This window comes from Bos indicus x Bos taurus, chromosome 29 (genome assembly GCF_003369695.1).
Source record: "Bos indicus x Bos taurus breed Angus x Brahman F1 hybrid chromosome 29, Bos_hybrid_MaternalHap_v2.0, whole genome shotgun sequence".
In the NCBI taxonomy this organism is placed as follows: domain Eukaryota; kingdom Metazoa; phylum Chordata; class Mammalia; order Artiodactyla; family Bovidae; genus Bos; species Bos indicus x Bos taurus.
In genome coordinates, this window is record NC_040104.1 from 49,907,774 (window position 1) to 49,925,946 (window position 18,173).

The following is an 18,173-nucleotide window of genomic DNA, read 5'->3' on the forward strand; positions in this document are numbered from 1 at the left end:
GACCCAGCACAGCCTGGCTTCCTTCGGGAGCAGACGGGCTGCCCTCCATGGGCTTTGTAGGACCACTCTGGGTGGGCGTGGAGCCTGGCAGGCCCTGGCCTGAGGCCGCCATGGGGGAGGCCCTGCCCCTGACTCCTGCCCCAGTGAGTGTCCTGGGGGCGACTGCCTCCAGGTGTCCCCAGACCAACAAGCTCCGAGGCTCCCTTGACAACCAGAAAAGGGGAGGAAAAGGGAAACCTAAGAGGAACTTGATGCCAGCAGCCTCTGCACTTGATAAAGACTTCAGCAACTCTTTTTCCAGGGCCATGGCACAGGTCTCCCTCTGAGGCACACAGAGCTTCAGCTGGAGCCATTCCTTCCAGCAGCTGCTTCGTCTTCTGAGAGACTCGCTCCAAGAGGCTGCATGTCGCCAGAACACGCCTTCACAGTCAGGGAGCGAGTCACACAGCCCTCGAGATTAAACAAGTGCTCCTTTCCCCACAAACCTCCCCCAGTCAGCAGTGATCATGGAACAGACACCCTTGGAACAGCTGCCACGCATCTGACTTTAGAAAGGGGCCTGCTGCATCCAGCAGGCAGGGTGGCAGACGATGCCCGTGGAATTCAATGAAGCAGCCCTTCCAGCCTGCACCCAAAACTCAACTGGACTGTGCCTGCCGGTCCTTCTGAAGGACAGAACAAAGCCTGAGCTGGACCTCCAAGTCCAGGTCTGTGGTGCTCTTTGCTCACCGGTGTCTAAAGTGCTTGTGGACAACTCTTAGTTCACTGTAAAGACCGATTAATGCCTCCTTTCTGGCCCTCTTGAGATTCTCTCAGTCTTAAAATAAGCCAGTCAAATAGAATGATTTTATTGAAAGTGATTCACAGTGGGGAATGAAGGGCAAGGTGGACAAAGCCCAGGGGACTGGAGACCAGAGAGACGCTGCCTAGCCAGGAGGAGGACCCCCACAGACAGACAACACCTTCTTGTGGTCCCCGAAGAGCAAAGACCACCTCCTGGCAAAACAAGACAAACGTCCAGTTTAAGGCTATTATCTCCTTTATTCAAAAAATAAATATTTCACTTTTGAGTCGACATATATTTCAAATCACATGAAGCACAGAGAAGAATTACAGTCCCTTCGGAAATCGTGAACACGTGTAGGAAAGAGTCATGTTCAAAGCGACAGGGATGGGGTAAGAAGCACTGATCCCAACTGATCCGTGACCCAGAGATTCCTCCTCTCACCAGGTGAAGCTGTTGACATATTGATTAGAGGAGAGAAACACACACCACACCACACACACACACACACACACACACACACACACACACACACACACACGGCTTTGAAGTCTGAAAGGCACATGAAGTGGACCGTAAGGTGTATGGCACATTCAGTGATAAAACGTTCCCTATTCCCTTCCCGAGAAAAGTGGAGAAACTTTAATCAAGTCACAGACCAGAGAAGACAGGGGGCCCCTGCTCAGAGCTCAGGAAACCCTGTGCACGGAAGCCACTCGTCTGCGCCCTCACTCGGTGCTGGCGGGGCGCGTGGCCACGTACACGAACACCACGATGAGCAGCACCACCACGGCCAGCGTGGGCAGCACCACCGTGGTGATCTGCCGCCGCGCCTCCTGCATGGCCTGCTTCCGCTCCTTCTTGTCCCGGGACGTCTCCTTCTTGGGCTTCCCCTTGAGCTGCCGCATCTTCCTGGGCTGCTAGGAGGGCGCGTCTGGAGCCGGTTCCGACGGGAGGGCCACACCCCTCAGGTCAAGGCGCCGGATCTCCTGAGAGAGAACCACGGTCAAGAACCAACGGAGGCAAAGGGAAAAGGAGTCCAGAGTGAAAGGCAAACGCTAAACCAGGAGGAGGATCTGCAAGTCGAGGCCCAGGGGGAAGGACAGAAGAGGCCTGGCCATGCCTCCGGGCAGCGGGCAGTGGGGACAGGCCAGGGATTTCCTGGGCAGTGAGACAGGGCTTCTCAGCCCCATGGCGGCCGGCCGGGCCGGGCACAGATGGACACCAGTGCTTTCGTGGTATGAAGACAGCGCTGACTGCCACCTCCACTCAGCGGGTGCGGGGCACCCTTCTCCCGCCCAAGGCTCCACGTACTTACCTCATTCTAAACCCACCATCTCCCCAGCCAAGCCCAGCGCCAGACCGCCCACGGCTTCCCCGACCAGGGCCGCCTCAATGGGGCTGCAGAGAGCCCGGGCACCGCTGCCTCTGGCTCTCCGTGGGTTCCCTCACCCGCCCACCCACACCTCCTACGTGCCAGGCTCTGGCTTGCGGGGCTGAGGAAGGTGTGGCACCCTCAGCCTGTGCGCACAGAGAGCATGCGCCAGGGGTGCACCCTGGGCTGCAGGTGGAGTGGAGAGCTGGCACAGACATAACGGGAGACCGGCTGAGCCCGCTGCCCACTCATCGAACGTCTGTAAAGTCTGTGCTGCGAGGAGGCGCTCCGAGGGTGCAGCGGTGCTGCCGGGGGCCAGGAAAGGAAGGAAACCAGGGCATAACTCCGTGCAAGTCCCATCCCGAGTTTAAAGCAACAGAAACAGGCTGTGGCCGACTTAAATTGAGAAGTTTAGGCCGTGGCCTTGGGCACCGCACGGGATCAAGGAAACAGTATGACAAGGGGCTTCCCTGGTGGCTCAGTGGTAAAGAACCCGCCTGCAATGCAGGAGACAGGGATTCGATCCCTGGGTCAGGAAGATCCCCTGGAGGAGGAAATGGCAGCCCACTCCAGTATTCTTGTCAGGGAAATCCCATGGACTGAGGAGCCTGGCGGGCTGCAGTCCGTGGGATTGCAGAATCGGACACAACTGAGCACTCCGGAGCCAGCGGCCATCCTGGGAGCCCACTGACACCTCGGGTCTCAAGGCGGCCTCAGGCTGGAGCGCAGCCTGGCCGCCGCCTGGAGCCGGGCGGGGTGGGGGGTGAGGCAGACCAGACAGGCCGCTGTCACTGCTCCGGAGGACCCCCCCAGGGCCCAGCTTTCCTGTGTCACCACATGTGCATGACCAGACAGCGGGAAGCCCAGTACACCCGCAGCCCAGCCATCCAACCTCCACAAGCCAGGCGAATGTTCTGTGATCACAGTGAAGGAGCGGAGGGTGAGTACTGGGCAGGGAAATAAAAGAGACAAACGCCCACCAAAACCTCCCAGGCCCTGGTAGGAGTCAGGCCCTTTCAGAGGCAGAGGAGCAGCGGGCACCAGTACTCCTCTAACAGAGGCTTTTGCACCACAGTGCCGTGTTCTCAGTTTTCACCCAGGGCAGCCGGGGTCCTGTCACCATCCTGGTGAGGAAGATGACATCTACACCTAAAGGAATGTGTGAAGTGGCAGGACATGGAATGTGAGTTCCCAGCTGGGAAAGGACGCCTTTCTTAAGAAAGGAATAATGGCTATTTTCCAAAGCCTGATGGAAATCACACGTTTGTCTAAATGGGGCTGCCCGGAACATTTACTGTTTGCTGTTGGCTGGCATCATGTCATCCGGCTACAGTAACATCAGCCCTCTTGCACTTTGTGAAACTCTGCCTGACCATGGATAATACAAAAGATACTGGGGTCTGGGACAAGAGGAGTGGTAAGAGACTAGAAGCCCTCTACCAACAGGCCACTACTTTTTAGGACCTGACAGGTGTAGGAGCCCCTGGCTTTACAAACTCTCCTTTTACAAACCCTCCTTTTCAAATCTTTCAGAGAACTGGCAGGCTAACCTGGGTTCAAACTCAGGACAGATCCCTTGCTGGCTGAATGGTTTGCGGCTTCACAAAGCCTCAGTGTCAGAAGTTCCCCAAGGCTTAAAAAAGCCTCATTCCTGGGGACAGTGCAGGTCTGGCCAGGACTTAGAGGACAAACACAGACTCAGTGGTGGCCTCCCTGCCATGGGCCTGAAACACAGCCCCGAGCGCTCCTTCGGCCGAAGAGGGGGTGGTGGGGAGGGAGGGGAAACGCCTCTGAGCTGACATCCGAGGGGAGGAGGAAGAGTCCAGTGGGACAAAGCCTGGGGAAGGGCGGCAGGCAGAGCGAGTGGACAGAGCCCAAAGGGTGACAGGAGGGGACGTGGAGATGGCACCAAGGCCAGGCCACCCAGGGGCTGCTGGACCACGGCTAGGAGTCAGGCTTCACTCTCAGAGCAGCATGAGGGCTGCACACGGGGAGGCGCAGGCTTTCAAAAGCTCTTCAGGCTGGTCCGTGGAGACTTGGGTATAGGGGGATGAAGAGGAAGATGCTTAGCGCTGGCCAGGGAGGGACAAGGGTGGCTCAGACATGGTGGGGACAACCAGTAGTGATAAAGACGAGGGTAAAAGTGAAAGTTGCTTAGAAGTGTCCAGCTCTTTGCAACCCCATGGACTGTAGCCCCCAGGCTCCACTGTCCATGGAATTCTCCAGGCAAAAATACTGGAGTGGGTATCCATTCCCTTCTTCAGGGGATCTTCCCGACCCAGGGATCAAACCTGGGTCTCCTGCATTGCAGGCAGGTTCTTTACCATCTGAGCCACCAAGGAAGACACGTTTGATACAACAAACAGGACCTAATGACAGACATGACACAAGAGGGAAAGAGAGTCATGGGCAAGACCTCGGGTTTGGAGCTTGAGCATCTGCTCAAGGATGGATGCTGATCACCCTCGTTGAGGTAAAGGGGAATCACGGGAAATGGGGCTAGATTTGAGAAAGGCCATCAGTGCTCTGCTTGCACCTATCCACACATGAGGAGGCTCGTCAGATATCAGCATGAAGACACTCAGGAACTGAGGAGGACATGAGTCTAGAGTCTGGTCTGGGCTGACGGTCTGTATTGGAAGTCACCAGCGATTGAGGACATGAGTCAGCAAGGACAAGGCAGATGCAGAATAGGGCCTGGCTCAAGCATCTGACAAGAGAGCACAGGGAATGTGTGCATGTGTGCGTGTGTATGTGTCTGTGTGTGTGTGTGTGCGCGCGCGTGTGTGTGTCTGTGTGTGTGTCTGTGGGAGTGGGGAGTTTGGGGGGCAGGGGAGCCTGTGGATAAGAGGCAAGTGAAGAAAAGACTGTGGAGCCCTGGGGACCAAGACTCGAGAAGAGCATGCTGTAAAGCAGGAGCCTCTGGACCTGGTGACTCAGGAAGCTGCCGCGAGGAACTTCATTTAGGGGGCGGGAGGGGAGCGCCCAGGCTGTGGCTATTACAGGAGAGGTCACACACTGTCCCTGAGCAGACAGAAGCTGTGCCCGACTGTAAATGACACATTGCCTCCTTCATCGAGAAAGTTTCACCATAAAAAAAATGTCAGCTGAACTAAAGTGTTTGCAGTGCACAGCTGATCAACACCCCATCACAAACTCCTCAGTCCTGTGAGGACTTGTGACCAGAGACTCACACCCCAGCACTGTGCCCGCTCCTTGGACAGACAGCTGGTCTGAAGCTCCGCAGGAAGCCCCTGGGGGGCCCAGAGAGAAACGGGAGGATGTATGAGGGTTCCCACAGAAGGGAGAAAACCTCAAGGCTGGAGAAAAGGAGGGGTATCTTCAGAAGGCTGAGAGCATAGAAGGACAGCTCCGCCTTTGAGAGAAGCAAAGGCAGGAGTTGGGATCCAATGGGAGGCAAGACAAAGATGACCGGTTCAGGAGGGGGCAGGTCTGAATGGCCTGGCGGGGATGAGAGGCTTTCCCCTTCTCAGGAGCTGGGAGGCAGGGGAGAGGGAAGAGGAGGCAGGGGAGAGGGACAAGTCAAGCCGAGAAGGGAAACACCAGCCGGCACGGCCAACCCCCCTGCCTCCTCTGTGTCCATGCCCAGCCCCCGGCAGGCTGAGGACCAGCTCACCCACTCTGGCCGCAGCCACCTGGACGGGGGGCGGGGGGCGGGGGGGCCAGCCAGCCAGTCCTGGGCTGGCTCCTCCAGGCCTGCCAGAACCTTTGAAATGTGTGGCTCTGCCCGGAAAGGAAGTTGGGCCAATCTGCCTCTATTTCATAAGTCTAAACTAAGAAACCTGAATGGACACTGAAGCTGGAAAACCCTGCAGGGGCGGGTGCTGGGGAAGCAACCTGAGGCCATGCGCAGCAGCAGACGGCGGAGGAGGCTGCGCTGCAGACATGAGCTGGGGTGCGGGGGCTCCTGAGAGCTGGGGAGTGGGTCCGCTGCTGTCTCTCCAGCACAGCCTGCAAGGGCCTGCTCGTCACAGGCTCCCGAGCTGACCTGTGTACACACGCTTCTGAATCCTAGCATAGACATCTCTTTGAACTTGAGTTATTTCCAGTGGGTCACTGTGGCCTCTAATGAAGGAGCCCTGGCTAAAACGATTGCTGCAGTTTTACAAACGAGGAGACCAAAATGAGGGAGTGGCAGAGCCCTAAGTCAAACCCACAGCGGTCTGACCCTGAAGCCCGACTCCTCACCATCCTCTGGTGCCTCCCCCATGGACCTTCCCAGCCGTTTACCCGCTTTGCGGCCACATCACTGCTCACCAGCCTCCATCAGAGAGAAAGTAGAAGCAGCAGCTCAGGAGGTGCAGTCTGGCTCTTTCCCAGCAAGCAGCCCAGGCCGGATCGAGGCCACTAGCTGAGTTCTAGCTTTAGAGCCCAACTGTGACTGCTCCCCTCTGGCCACCCCGCTGTCTCAAGTTCCCCTACCAAGGAAATGGAAGACTTCACAAACACTGGAGTTCCACCAATGCCCCTCCCCCGCCAACAGGCCCATAGCAACTGGTCAGCACTGGAACATTCCAACTGGTCCCCAGTGTGTGGATAGAAAGGAGGAGAGTAGAGAAGAGGAGGAAACACATCCTTTAGTTTTGACTCATTTTATGATTTTTTGCTAAGCTTTCCAGTCTTTTTGCTATATTTTTGTTCAGTCACTAAGACTGAAGTTGTGTCTAAGTTGTGTCTGACTCTGCGACCCCATGGACTTCAGCACAGCAGGCCTCCCTGTCCTTCACCATCTCCCAGAACTTGCTCAAACTTATATCCATTGAGTCAGTGATATCATCCAACCATCTCACCCCCTTCTCCTCCTGCCCTCAATCTTTCCCAGCATCAGGGTCTTTTCCAATGAGTCGGCTCTTTGCATCAGGTGGCCAAAGTATTGGAGCTTCAGGATCAGTCCTTCCAATAAATATTCAGGGTTGATTTCCTTTAGGATTGACTGGTTTGATCTTGCTGTCCAAGGGACTCTCAAGAGTCAAAAGCATCAGTTCTTTGACTTCAGCCTCCTTTACAGTCCAACTTTCACATCCATACATGACTACCAGAAAAACCATAGCCATAGTGTGCATGTGTGTGTGTACACATGTGTGCATACACATGCTTATTAAAATCTTTATGTATATTTCTTCCAACTTAGAGATCATAATGTGCATAACAGCCTTAGAATTTATGAGGGAAACAGTCAGGACCAGAAGTTAGAACGTGGGTTTGATAGCAGGTTTGAGCCTCAGCTGTGCCCTGTCTAGTTAAACAACCCTGGGCAATGTACTTAATCTCTCATGGGCTTTCCTCTGTAAAATGGGACAAGAAAACCTGTTTTGTGGAGTTACTGAAAAAAAAAGAGAAAGACGGAAGTATTGATTAACAGGCCAAACTGGATGCTCGATAAACTAGTACAGAGTAACTCAGTCTCCAGGGACGTTTGTGCAGTGCAGATGCAGGTGAAGAGGGAGACACCAGGGAATTCTGCCCCTTTTTTGGTTTTGAACCATGCAATGAACCTGCATGACAGAATCCCCCAGTTTTTCTCTCTTCCCTGCTGAAAACCACCAGACACCAATCTGCTGTTGGGCATGTTTTCCCAGAGGTTTAATGGGAGAAGTAGGCTGGCATGGCAACTGAGGGAAGGTTCAGAATCACGGAGACCATGCCCAGCTCCCGTATCCCAGACAGGCTAGACCTGCACTGCCCAGTATGGCAGCTAGAGTCACATGCAAGCTAGCTACGAGCCCTGAGACATGGTGCAGTTCAAACTGAGCTGTACTGTAGTTTGAAATATTTGAAATACACACCAGAGATTGAAGACTCAGTACTAAAAGAAAGAATGTAAAATGTCTCATTAATATCTTCTATATTAATTACAAGAAATGATAGATTTTGGAGATACTAGGTCCAATACAGTATATTATTAAAGTTATTTCACCTGTTTTCTTCTTAGTGTCTTAATGTGGGCTACTCGAAAATGTCAGATTCCATGAGTGGCTCACATGGCACTTTAACTGAACAGTCCTGTACCTGCCCCATGCAAATAAGCACCAGGTTCAGCCCCTGAGAAGTTCCCACATCCAGGCTTAACTCACAATGGCGAGGACTTTAGACCCCTCACAGTCCAGCCCCAGTGGATCTCTCCAGCCTCCTCACACCTCACGTGACCCACAGCTACCAACACACCTGAGCACACACCCCACACACTCCATGGTCACGCCCACGCCGGAGCTCTGTCACGTGCCCTCCCCCTGCGTAATTCTCATGCTCTTCCCCGTGCACTGGCATCCTCTCGGTGACTCATCCATGGTCACACCCTATGCCCAGCCTTCAGCACTCCCTCCTTGGCACCAGCTCAGCACTCAGTGTATGCCTTTATTGCAGCACTGACCAGTGGCCACAACCTAAGCAGCTGGGCCTCTGATGCTCCCACAGGACCATGCACTTCCCCTAGGCTGGCAGGATGCCTCTCACATAACAGGTGCTCAAACAAGCATCTCTGGATTGAACATCAAAGGTGGAAGAGTTTAATACAAGCAGTCATCTTACATACTAACCACAGAGTTATAGCAGAAAATGCTTCAGTAGAGGAGAAAAAGTTATAGCAGAAAATAACCAAGCAGCTAGCTGCCACTTAGAAATGCTCATCTCATTCTCAACACAAGGCTGGTATCGTCACTCCCATTTTATATGAAGAAACTGAGATTCAGAAAGTATGGTGATTTGCCCACATTAAAGACTAACCAACACGGTCTCAATCTCAGTGTAAATCCCATAATGTGTGTGTGTGTGTGTGTGTGTGTGTGTGTGTGTGTGTTCAGTCACTAAGTTATGACTCTTTGTGATCCCACAGACTGCAGCACATGCCAGGCTTTCCTGTCCTTCACCATCTCCAGAGTTTGCTCAAACTCATGTCCATTGAGTCGGTGATGTCATCCAGCCATCTCACCCTCTTCTCCTCCTGCCCTCAATGGTTCCCAGCATCAGGGTCTTTCCCAGTGAGTCAGCTCTTTCCATCAGGTGGCCAAAGTATTGAACCTTCAGCTTCGGGATCTGTCCTTGCAATCAATATTCGGGGTTGATTTACTTTAGGAGTGACCGGTTTGATCTCCTTGAAGTCCAAGAGACTCTAAAGAATCTTCTCTAGCACCACAATTCGAAAAGCATCATCACTAAACAGTGAATTAAAGAATGGACTGAGGATTTGAACTTGGACTTAATTCCAAGTCCATGCATCCTCTTTGCATGACCCCACAGTGCCTCTCAGTCACCCCACAATTAAGAACGTCACCTATCACATCCTGAAGACTCACTTCCTGTTGGACTACTGCACTAAATCCCTCTGCATGTATGTATGCTCCGTTGCTAAGTTGTGTCTGACTCTTTGAGACCCCATGGACTGTAGTCTGCCAGTATCCTCTGTCCATGGGATTCTCCAGGCAAGAACACTGGAGTGGGCTGCCATTTCCTTCTCCAGGGGATCTTCCTGACCCAGGGATCGAACCTGGGTCTCCTGCATTGCAGTCGGATACTTTACCACTGAGCCACCTGAGAGGCCCCACTAAATCCCTCTACAAATACACAAACCTATATCCCACTTTGCAGACAAGGGAACTGAGGTTCAGAAAAGAGCCAGGTCAGAGTGCATCTGGGATTCTGCCCCACCTCTGCCTGCTCCAGTCCCACAGCTGCCTCCAGGCAGCCAGGCCATCCGTTAGAAGCACATGGAGTGACGGGGCACAGGGTCAAGGGTCCACACGGGCTCCTGCCTGTCAGCCCCCAAGGGAGGCTGTGCAGAGTGGGCAGGGTGAGCGGGAGCCAGGCCTTCCATGGCCTGCCTCACTTGGCAGTGGGTAAAGCCTGTTCCCGACCTGCCCCGAGTCCTGGACGGTATCCTGCACACCCCCCGCAGGCTGGGCTGCTGTCCTGGGTTTAAAGACACACTGCCTGCTGCTTGGACTCACCATGGGTTAGGCGGCCGGAAAGGCCCCCGGGATGTCCCCAGCCGTTTGAGGGGCGCCTGCTAGGAGCAGCATGTCCGGGTGACCATGTGGAGGGGCTGTGGGCTGCAGCCCTCTTCCCCACACCAGACGGGAGTACAGAAACCAGGACGGGGGGCAGCCCCGGGGAGACCACTCCCGGGGTGATGGCCAGAGACTGCCGTCCACCTCCATGCTGTCCACCGGTTCAAAGCCCCTGGACCTCCTGTCTCCAGAAAAGGCAGTGAGCGTGAGGTGCTCATGGAGAAAATGCTGCAGGCTTTTCCAAATCAGGAAAGCAAACAAAAGAAGATCCCCTGGAGAACGAAAATGGCAACCCACTCCAGTACTCTTGCCTGGAGAATCCCATGGAGGGAGGAGCCTGGTAGGCTACAGTTCATGGGGTCACAAAGAGTTGGACAGGACTGAGCAACTTCATTTTCACTTTCAAACAGCACAGAAGAGGGGGTGGGCTTCCCTGGTGGCTCGGTGGTAAAGAATCCCTCTGCAATGCAGGAGACGCCAGGTCGATCCCTGGGTCAGGAAGACCCCCTGGAGAAGGAAATGACAGCCCACTCCACTAATTCTTGCCTGGAGAATCCCATGGACCGATGAGCCAAGAGTCAGACACAACTGAGCGACTAACCCACCACCACCAAAAAGGTTGTGTGTGCAGGGGGCGCGGGACCTCACCAGCTCTTCTGGCTGCGTCATCCGAACGTGCAGCATCAGGAGGCCGACCTGCTCCGTGCTCCCAGCCACGAACCCAGGGAAGCCGCCCTGAGTGCAGGGAAACATAAGCGGCTCATCGGGGGAGCCTGCTTCACTTTCAATCCTCAGATTTAGCCACAAGGGGCCAGTGATGATCCCGCTCCTGCCTGCCGGCTAAAAGGGGCAGGGGGCCGGCTGGTCTCCCGGAAAACAGGCTGGGAGTCCTGACACCCGCCTGCACGTGCGGCTGACATGGGTGTCTCCAGAGGGTGCAGACACAAATGCACAAGACAGCCCCCCAGGCTGCAGCGACCCGCTGCCCACGGCCTCGGGCCAGGAGCTCGACGGCCCGCGGGAGGAACAGACAGATAGACACTGACAGACGCCAACCCGCACCCACGCTTCTCTCATCAAGGCTAGAAAAAGAAGAAAATAGGAAATTGGGTGGGGTAAAATAGGTAATAGCGGGGTCAGCGACTCCTAAATAAAAGTCCAGAACACTAAAAGAACCTTGGGGTGGGTTGCTGAATAACACAGATGTGAAAAGCTAGGGCTCTCAATAAGCGGGATGAGGAGCCTTCCTGCCAAGTGCTTTCTGTGCAGAACCTGTCTCCTGGCGCGGCAACTCTGAATCTTATCTACTACTGCCCATTTTAACAAGAAAGAGGAGTGTACATAGCAACTTCAGGTCTGGGTTTTAACTCCCACCCTGGCACTTGTAGGGTCTGGGCAAGGAGCCTTTAATCTCTTACACCTTCAATGACTGTATCTAAAACAGGGATAAAAATTCCTAGCATTCAAATATTTTTTGAGCATCTATGTCAGGAGACATGGTAGGTAGTTTACAGGAACATGGGAGATGGACAACCCACGAATGAATATACTATGTGTCAGATGATGCTACATGCTTTAGAGAAAATAAAAATGAGGGAAACAGAGGCCGCAAATTTAGAGAAATCAATCAAGGAAGCTTCCTGAGAAAGTGACACTGGACCAGAGACTCCAGGAGGCGAGAAAGTGACTGAAGCAAGACTGGAGTCACTGGCTGGCTCTGCCTGTGTTGAGAAGAGCAATGCTGGGCTGCTGGCTGTGGGGGGCCAGGGCCAAGGCCAGGAAAGCGGTGCAGATGCCAGTGAATCACTCAGGAGGGACGTGGTGGCTTGGCCCCTGGGGGGGCAGGTGTGCTGAAGAGCAGCCGGGCACTGAGTGCCTTCTGAAGGGAGTCCCAACACAACTCACCAGCAGACTGGAAATGGAGTGTGAAACAACACAACGACTCAAGGTTCTGTGGCCCAAGCAAGTACAGGAATGGAGGCACCTCACAGGGGCAGGGGAAAGACGGTGGGTAGTCACGAGGCAGGCAAAGCGACGGATGCCCAGCCGCTGATGGATCTCATCACTGAACCACGACGGCCCACTACCCTCCTTCGAAGACAAGTCAGAGTTAAATTTACAGTGATCAGCAACTTCAAGCACAGCAATTTGTTTTAACTGGTTGACCTGAAGCAAACTCAACCACAGAAAGGGCAAAGGAGACAACTAAGCAGAAGCAAAGGAATGTGAAAGTCCTGTAAGAGGGTCTGAAACAGTAACTTTTGAAATGGTTAAGATGCCCAGAAAGAAATACAGGTAACAGCAGCACACACCACACAAATTAAAACCAAAGTTTTACGGTTGATATTGGACATGACTTAGCGACTGAACACCAATGCAACCTTATTATGGTCAGCATGCTCTGATATTTCATATTTTGTTTCATTAGGGAAAATGCCACTTCAATCCATAGAAAATGACTTGCAGTCAAAAAAAACACTGAATGGAGACCAGGAAGGGCTGGTAAATGTTTCAATCTCATTCCCAGAAGAAGTCACAGAAACAGCCTGACAGCCTTTTTCACCTTGATGAATAACAGGTTCTTATGAGAATGAAATGGAAGAAACACATGTGAAGTTACAGGCTCTTCCAGGTATTGTCATTCCTTAAGTGGCAATTCTTGATTCAAACCTGCAGGTTCCCTGAACCTCATCTGCTATTCAACTAGGTACTCTTAGATACTAGGTACTGAAAGTAAGCATCACTGATTTATCACTTTGGTAATGAGAGCTCAACTCTGTGACAGGTGAAAACTAAGACGACGTTGCAGGAAAATTCCCAAAGATAATCGTACCAGCCAATTACATGCACTGCACTGCATGTCTATTTTTTTAAGGCAGTGTTTCTCTAACTTTTCCATCTCAAACATGGCAGAGAGGGGTGGAGAATCATTCCTGGTGGCAAAACCAATGCAAGACTAAAATTGTCATTGTCTCCTCTTTTATTTGAAAATGTCAAGCAATTATATATGATATTAGCCCTTGCTGTTCACTTGGGATGTGCGTGGCACTGTGCTAAGGGGGCTCTCAGTGTCCCAGGCTCTCATCTTACAGGCAAGGAAGGTTTCATTTCTTTTTTTTAATTTGGCTGTGCCGGGTTTTAGTTGTGGCATACGGGTTCTTTGATCTTTGATGTGGCATGCAAAATAGTTAGCTGCAGCATGTGAACTTAGCTGTAGCATGTGAACTCTTAGTTGGGACGTGTAGGATCTAATTTCTGGAGAACCTGGGTCATTGGGAACCTGAGCACTGGGAGCTCAGAGTCATATCCACTGGACCACCAGGGATGTCCTGAGAAATGAGGTCTTGAAAGTCAATGTAACTCGCCCAGGACCATGAAGCAAGGAAGTGGTGGGACAGATTCAAATGCACCCAGTCTAGCTTCAGAACCCCACTGTAACCACTAATCTATTTGAATTCCCCTCCAGCAAAGAGCCATATCTGTTTTCAGTTCAGTTCAGTTGCTTAGTCATGTCTCACTCTTTGCAACCCCATGGACCGCAGCAGGCCAGACTTCCCTGTCCATCACAAACTCTGGAAGTGTGCTCAAACTCATGTCCATTGAGTCGGTGATGCCATCCAACCATCTCATCCTCTGTCATCCCCTTCTCCTCCCACCTTCAATCTTTCCCAGCATCAGGGTCTTTTCCAAGAAGTCCATTCTTCTCATCAGGTGGCCAAAGTACTGGAGCTTCAGCTTCAGCATCAGCCCTTCCAATGAATATTCTGGACTGATTTCCTTTAGGATGGACTGGTTGGATCTCCTTGCAGTCCAAGGGACTCTCAAGACTCTTCTCCAACACCACAGATCAAGAGCATCAATTCTTCGGCACTCAGCCTTCTTTGTAGTCCAAATCTCACATCCATACATGACCACTGGAAAAACGATAGCTTTGACTGGACTGACCTTTGTCTGCAAGGTGATGTCTCTGCTTTTTAATATGTTGTCTAGTTTGGTCATAGCTTTTCTTCCAAGGAGCAAGCGTCTTTTAATTTCATGGCTGCAGTCACCATCTACAGTGATTTTTGAGCCCCCAAAAATAAAGTCTGTCACTGTTTCCGTTGTTTCCCCATCTATTTGCCATAAAGTGATGGGACCGAATGCCATGATCTTAGTTTTCTGAATGCTGAGTTTTAAGCCAACTTTTCCACTCTCCTTTTACTTTCATCAAGAGGCTCTTTAGTTCTTCTTTGCTTTCTGCCATAAGGGTGGTGTCATCTGCATATCTGAGGTTATTGATATTTCTCCCAGTAATCTTGATTCCAGCTTATGCTTCATCCAGCCCAGTATTTCGCATGATGTACTCTGTGTATAAGTTAAATAAGCAGGATGACAATAAACAGCCTTGACATACTCCTTTTCCGATTTGGAACCAGTCTGTTGCATGTCCAGTTCTAACTGTTGCTTCTTGACCTACATACAGATTTCTCAGGAGGCAGGTTAGGTGGTCTGGTATTCCAATCTCTTCAAGAATTTTCCACAGTTTGTTGTGATCCACACAGTCAAAGGCTTAGGCATAGTAAACAAAGCAGATGTTTTTTCTGGAACTCTCTTGCTTTTTCTATGATCCAATGGATGTTGGCAATTTGACCTCTGATTCCTCTGCCTTTTCTAAATCCAGCTTGAACATCTGGAAGTTCATGGTTCACATACCCCTGGCTTAGAGGATTTTGAGCATTACTTTCCTAGCGTGTGAGATGAGTGCAATTGTGTGTGTGTATGTGTGTGTGTAGTTTGAACATTCTTTGGCATTGCCTTTCTTTGGGACTGGAATGAAAACTGACCTGTAACAGTACTGTGGCCACTGCTGAGTTTTCCAAATTTGCTGGCATGGATTTGAAATAAGTCAACCAGAATTCCATCACTGCCACTAGCTTTGTTTGTAGTGATGCTTCCTAAGGCCCACTTGACTTCACATTCCAGGATGTCTGGCTCTAGGTGAGTGATCACACCATCGTGATTATCTGGGTCATGAAGATCTTGTTTGTACAGTTCTGCTGTGTATTCTTGCCACCTCTTCTTAATAGCTTCTGTTAGGTCCATACCATTTCTGTCCTTTATTGTGCCAATCTTTGCATGAAATGTTCCCTTGGTATCTCTAATTTTCTTGAAGAGATCTCTAGTCTTTCCCATTCTATTATTTTCCTCTATTTCTTTGCACTGATCACTGAGGAAGGCTTTCTTATCTCTCCTTGCTATTCTTTGGAACTCTACATTCAGATGGGTATATCTTTCCTTTTCTCCTTTGCTTTTCTCTTCTCTTCATTTCACAGCTATTTGTAAGGCCTCCTCAGTCAATCATTTTGCCTTTTTGCATTTCTTTCTCTTGGGGATGGTCTTGATCCCTGTCTCGTGTACAATGTCACGAACCTCCATCCATAGTTCTTCAGGCACTCTATCAGATCTAATCACTTGAATCTATTTGTCACTTCCACTGTATAATCGTAAGAGATTTGACTTAGGTCATAGCTGAAAGGTCTAGTGGTTTTCCCTACTTTCTTCAATTTCAGTCTGAATTTGGCAATAAGGAGTTCATATTCTGAGCCACAGTCAGCTCCTGGTCTTGTTTTGCTGACTGTGTAGAGCTTCTCCATCTTTAGCTGCAAAGAATATAATTAGTCTGATTTCAGTGTTAACCATCTGGTGATGTCCGTGTGTAGGGTCTTCTCTTGTGTTGTTGGAAGAGGGTGTTTGCTATGACCAGTACGTTCTCTTGGCAGAACTCTGTTAGCCTTTGCCCTGCTTCACTCTGTACTCCAAGGCCAAATTTGCTTGTTACTCCAGGTATCTCTTGACTTCCTACTTTTGCATTCCAGTCCGCTATAATGAAAAGGACATCTTTTTTGCGTGTTAGTTCTAGAAGGTCTTGTAGGTCTTCATAGAACTGTTCAGCTTCAGCTTCTTCAGCGTTTACATAGACTTGGATTACTGTAATATTGAATGGTTTGCCTTGGAAATGAACAGAGACCATTCTCTTGTTTTTGAGATTGCATCCAAGTACTGCATTTTGAACTCTTTTGTTGACTATGAGGGCAACTCCATTTCCTCTAAGGGATTCTTGCCCACAGTAATAGATATAGTGGTCATCTGAGTTAAATTCACCCATTCCAGTCCATCTTAGTTCACTGATTCCTAAAATGTCGATGTTCACTCGTCATCTCCTGTTTGACCACTTCCAATTTACCTTGATTCATGGACCTAACATTCCAGGTTCCTATGCAATACTGCTCTTTACAGCATCAGACTTTACTTCCATCACCAGTCACATCCACAACTGGGTGATGTTGTTGCTTTGGCTCCGTCTCTTCATTCTTTCTGGAGTTATTGCTCCACTCTTCTCCAGTAACTTATTGAGCAGCTACCAACCTGGGGAGCTCATCCTTCAATGTCATACCTTTTTGCCTTTTCATACTGTTCATGGGGTTCACAAGACAGGAGTACTGAAGTGGTTTGCCATTCCCTTCTCCAGTGGACCACATTTTGTCAGAACTCTCCATCATGACCTGTCTGTCTTGGGTGGCCCTACAAGGCATGGCTCATGGTTTCATTGAATTAGACAAGGCTGTGGTCCATGTGATCAGTTTGATTAGTTTTCTGTGATTGTGGTTTTCATTCTTCCTGCCCTCTGATGAATAAGGATAAGAGGCTTATGGAAACTTCCTGATGGGAGAGACTGATGGGGAAACTGGGTCTTCTTCTGATGGGTGGAGCCATGCTCAGTAAATCTTTAATCCAATTTTCTGTTGATGGGCAGGGCTGTGTTCCCTCCCTGTTGTTTGACCTGAGGCCAACTATGGTGGAGAAAATGAAGATAATGACCTCCTTCAAAAGGTCCTGTACATGCACTGCTGCACTCATTGTCCCTGACCCTGCACCAGGCCACTGCCGACCGCACCTCCACCAGAGACTCCTGGACACTCACAGGCAAGTCTGGCTCAGTCTCTTGTGGGGTCACTGCTCCCTTCTCCTGGGGCCTGGTGCACACAAGGTATTGTTTGTGCCCGCCAAGAGTTTGTTTCCCCAGTCCTGTGTAAGTTCTGGTGGCTCTATGGTGGGGTTAATGGTGACCTCCTCCAAGAGGGCTTATGTCACAGGCTGTACGACCCAGGTCTGCTGCACACAGAGCCCCTGTGGCAGTCCACTGCTGACCCGTACCTCCACAAGAGACACTCAAACACAGTTCTGGCTCAGTCTCTGTCGAGTCTCTGGGTCCTGGTGCACACAAGGTTTTGTTTGTGCCCTCCAAGAGTCTGTTTCCCCAGTCCTGTGCAATATTCTTTAAATGTTGTTTCCCTCAAACCTTTGGGTAAAACAGGACCCACACTCACCCCAAGGCCCTGCCCACATGATGGGCAGCACCTTGGGCATGTGGAACCCCAAGTCTGCCAGAATGCCTCTGGCTTCCTCACACTCTGTAGCCAGGCGCGGGCTACCAGCCCTTCTCTCCTAGACATGGGACACCGTCCTCATGTTCTCTTAGGCATGAGCTTCATTGACAACCAACGTATCACCAGCACCAGTTGTTTGGGGCATCTTTAAAAGGAAAAATTCATCTCTATGCTAAATCACAGCAAGTTAATTGCAGCACCTGGCTGATGGCAGACATACTGAGAGAGAGTGAGGTATTGACTGAAATATCAGATGCAAAGAACAACTGCAACCACATGCACCCAAGACTGCATGCCTGAGCCGTTCTTTTTTTTTTTTTTTGCCCTTCTCAAACTCAGTCACTGGGGCTGACCCCACAGACGGCAAGCCTCAGAAAGAGATGGGCAAGCTCTCTAGACCACTCGTCTTTTCAACAGACACTCGCTGGGCACCTAAGTGCTGGGGAGTAGCCAATGACACATAGAGTCACTCACTCACCAGTTCCTTCCATCAAGCACTTAGCAGGCACCTACTGCATGCCAGGCCCTGCTCGTCTACACATACAGACAGATGAACTGACCAG

At 51.1% G+C, this 18,173-nt stretch overlaps 1 protein-coding gene across 8 annotated transcripts in view; it reads right to left on the bottom strand.

The window, feature by feature from the left end:
• Positions 1–1,021: 1,021 nt before the first annotated feature.
• SMCO4 (single-pass membrane protein with coiled-coil domains 4) overlaps positions 1,022–18,173 on the bottom strand; it is a 75,016-nt gene continuing 57,864 nt past the window's right edge. For 5 of the 8 annotated variants that reach the window (XM_027531808.1, XM_027531810.1, XM_027531811.1 and 2 more), the window contains one exon: positions 1,022–1,773. In XM_027531808.1, the coding sequence (XP_027387609.1) occupies positions 1,513–1,692 (180 nt within the window). In that variant the 5' untranslated portion in view covers positions 1,693–1,773 and the 3' untranslated portion in view covers positions 1,022–1,512. The remainder of the gene's footprint in view (positions 1,774–18,173) is intronic. The other 3 variants (XR_003509355.1, XR_003509353.1, XR_003509354.1) reach the window with 1 other exon arrangement.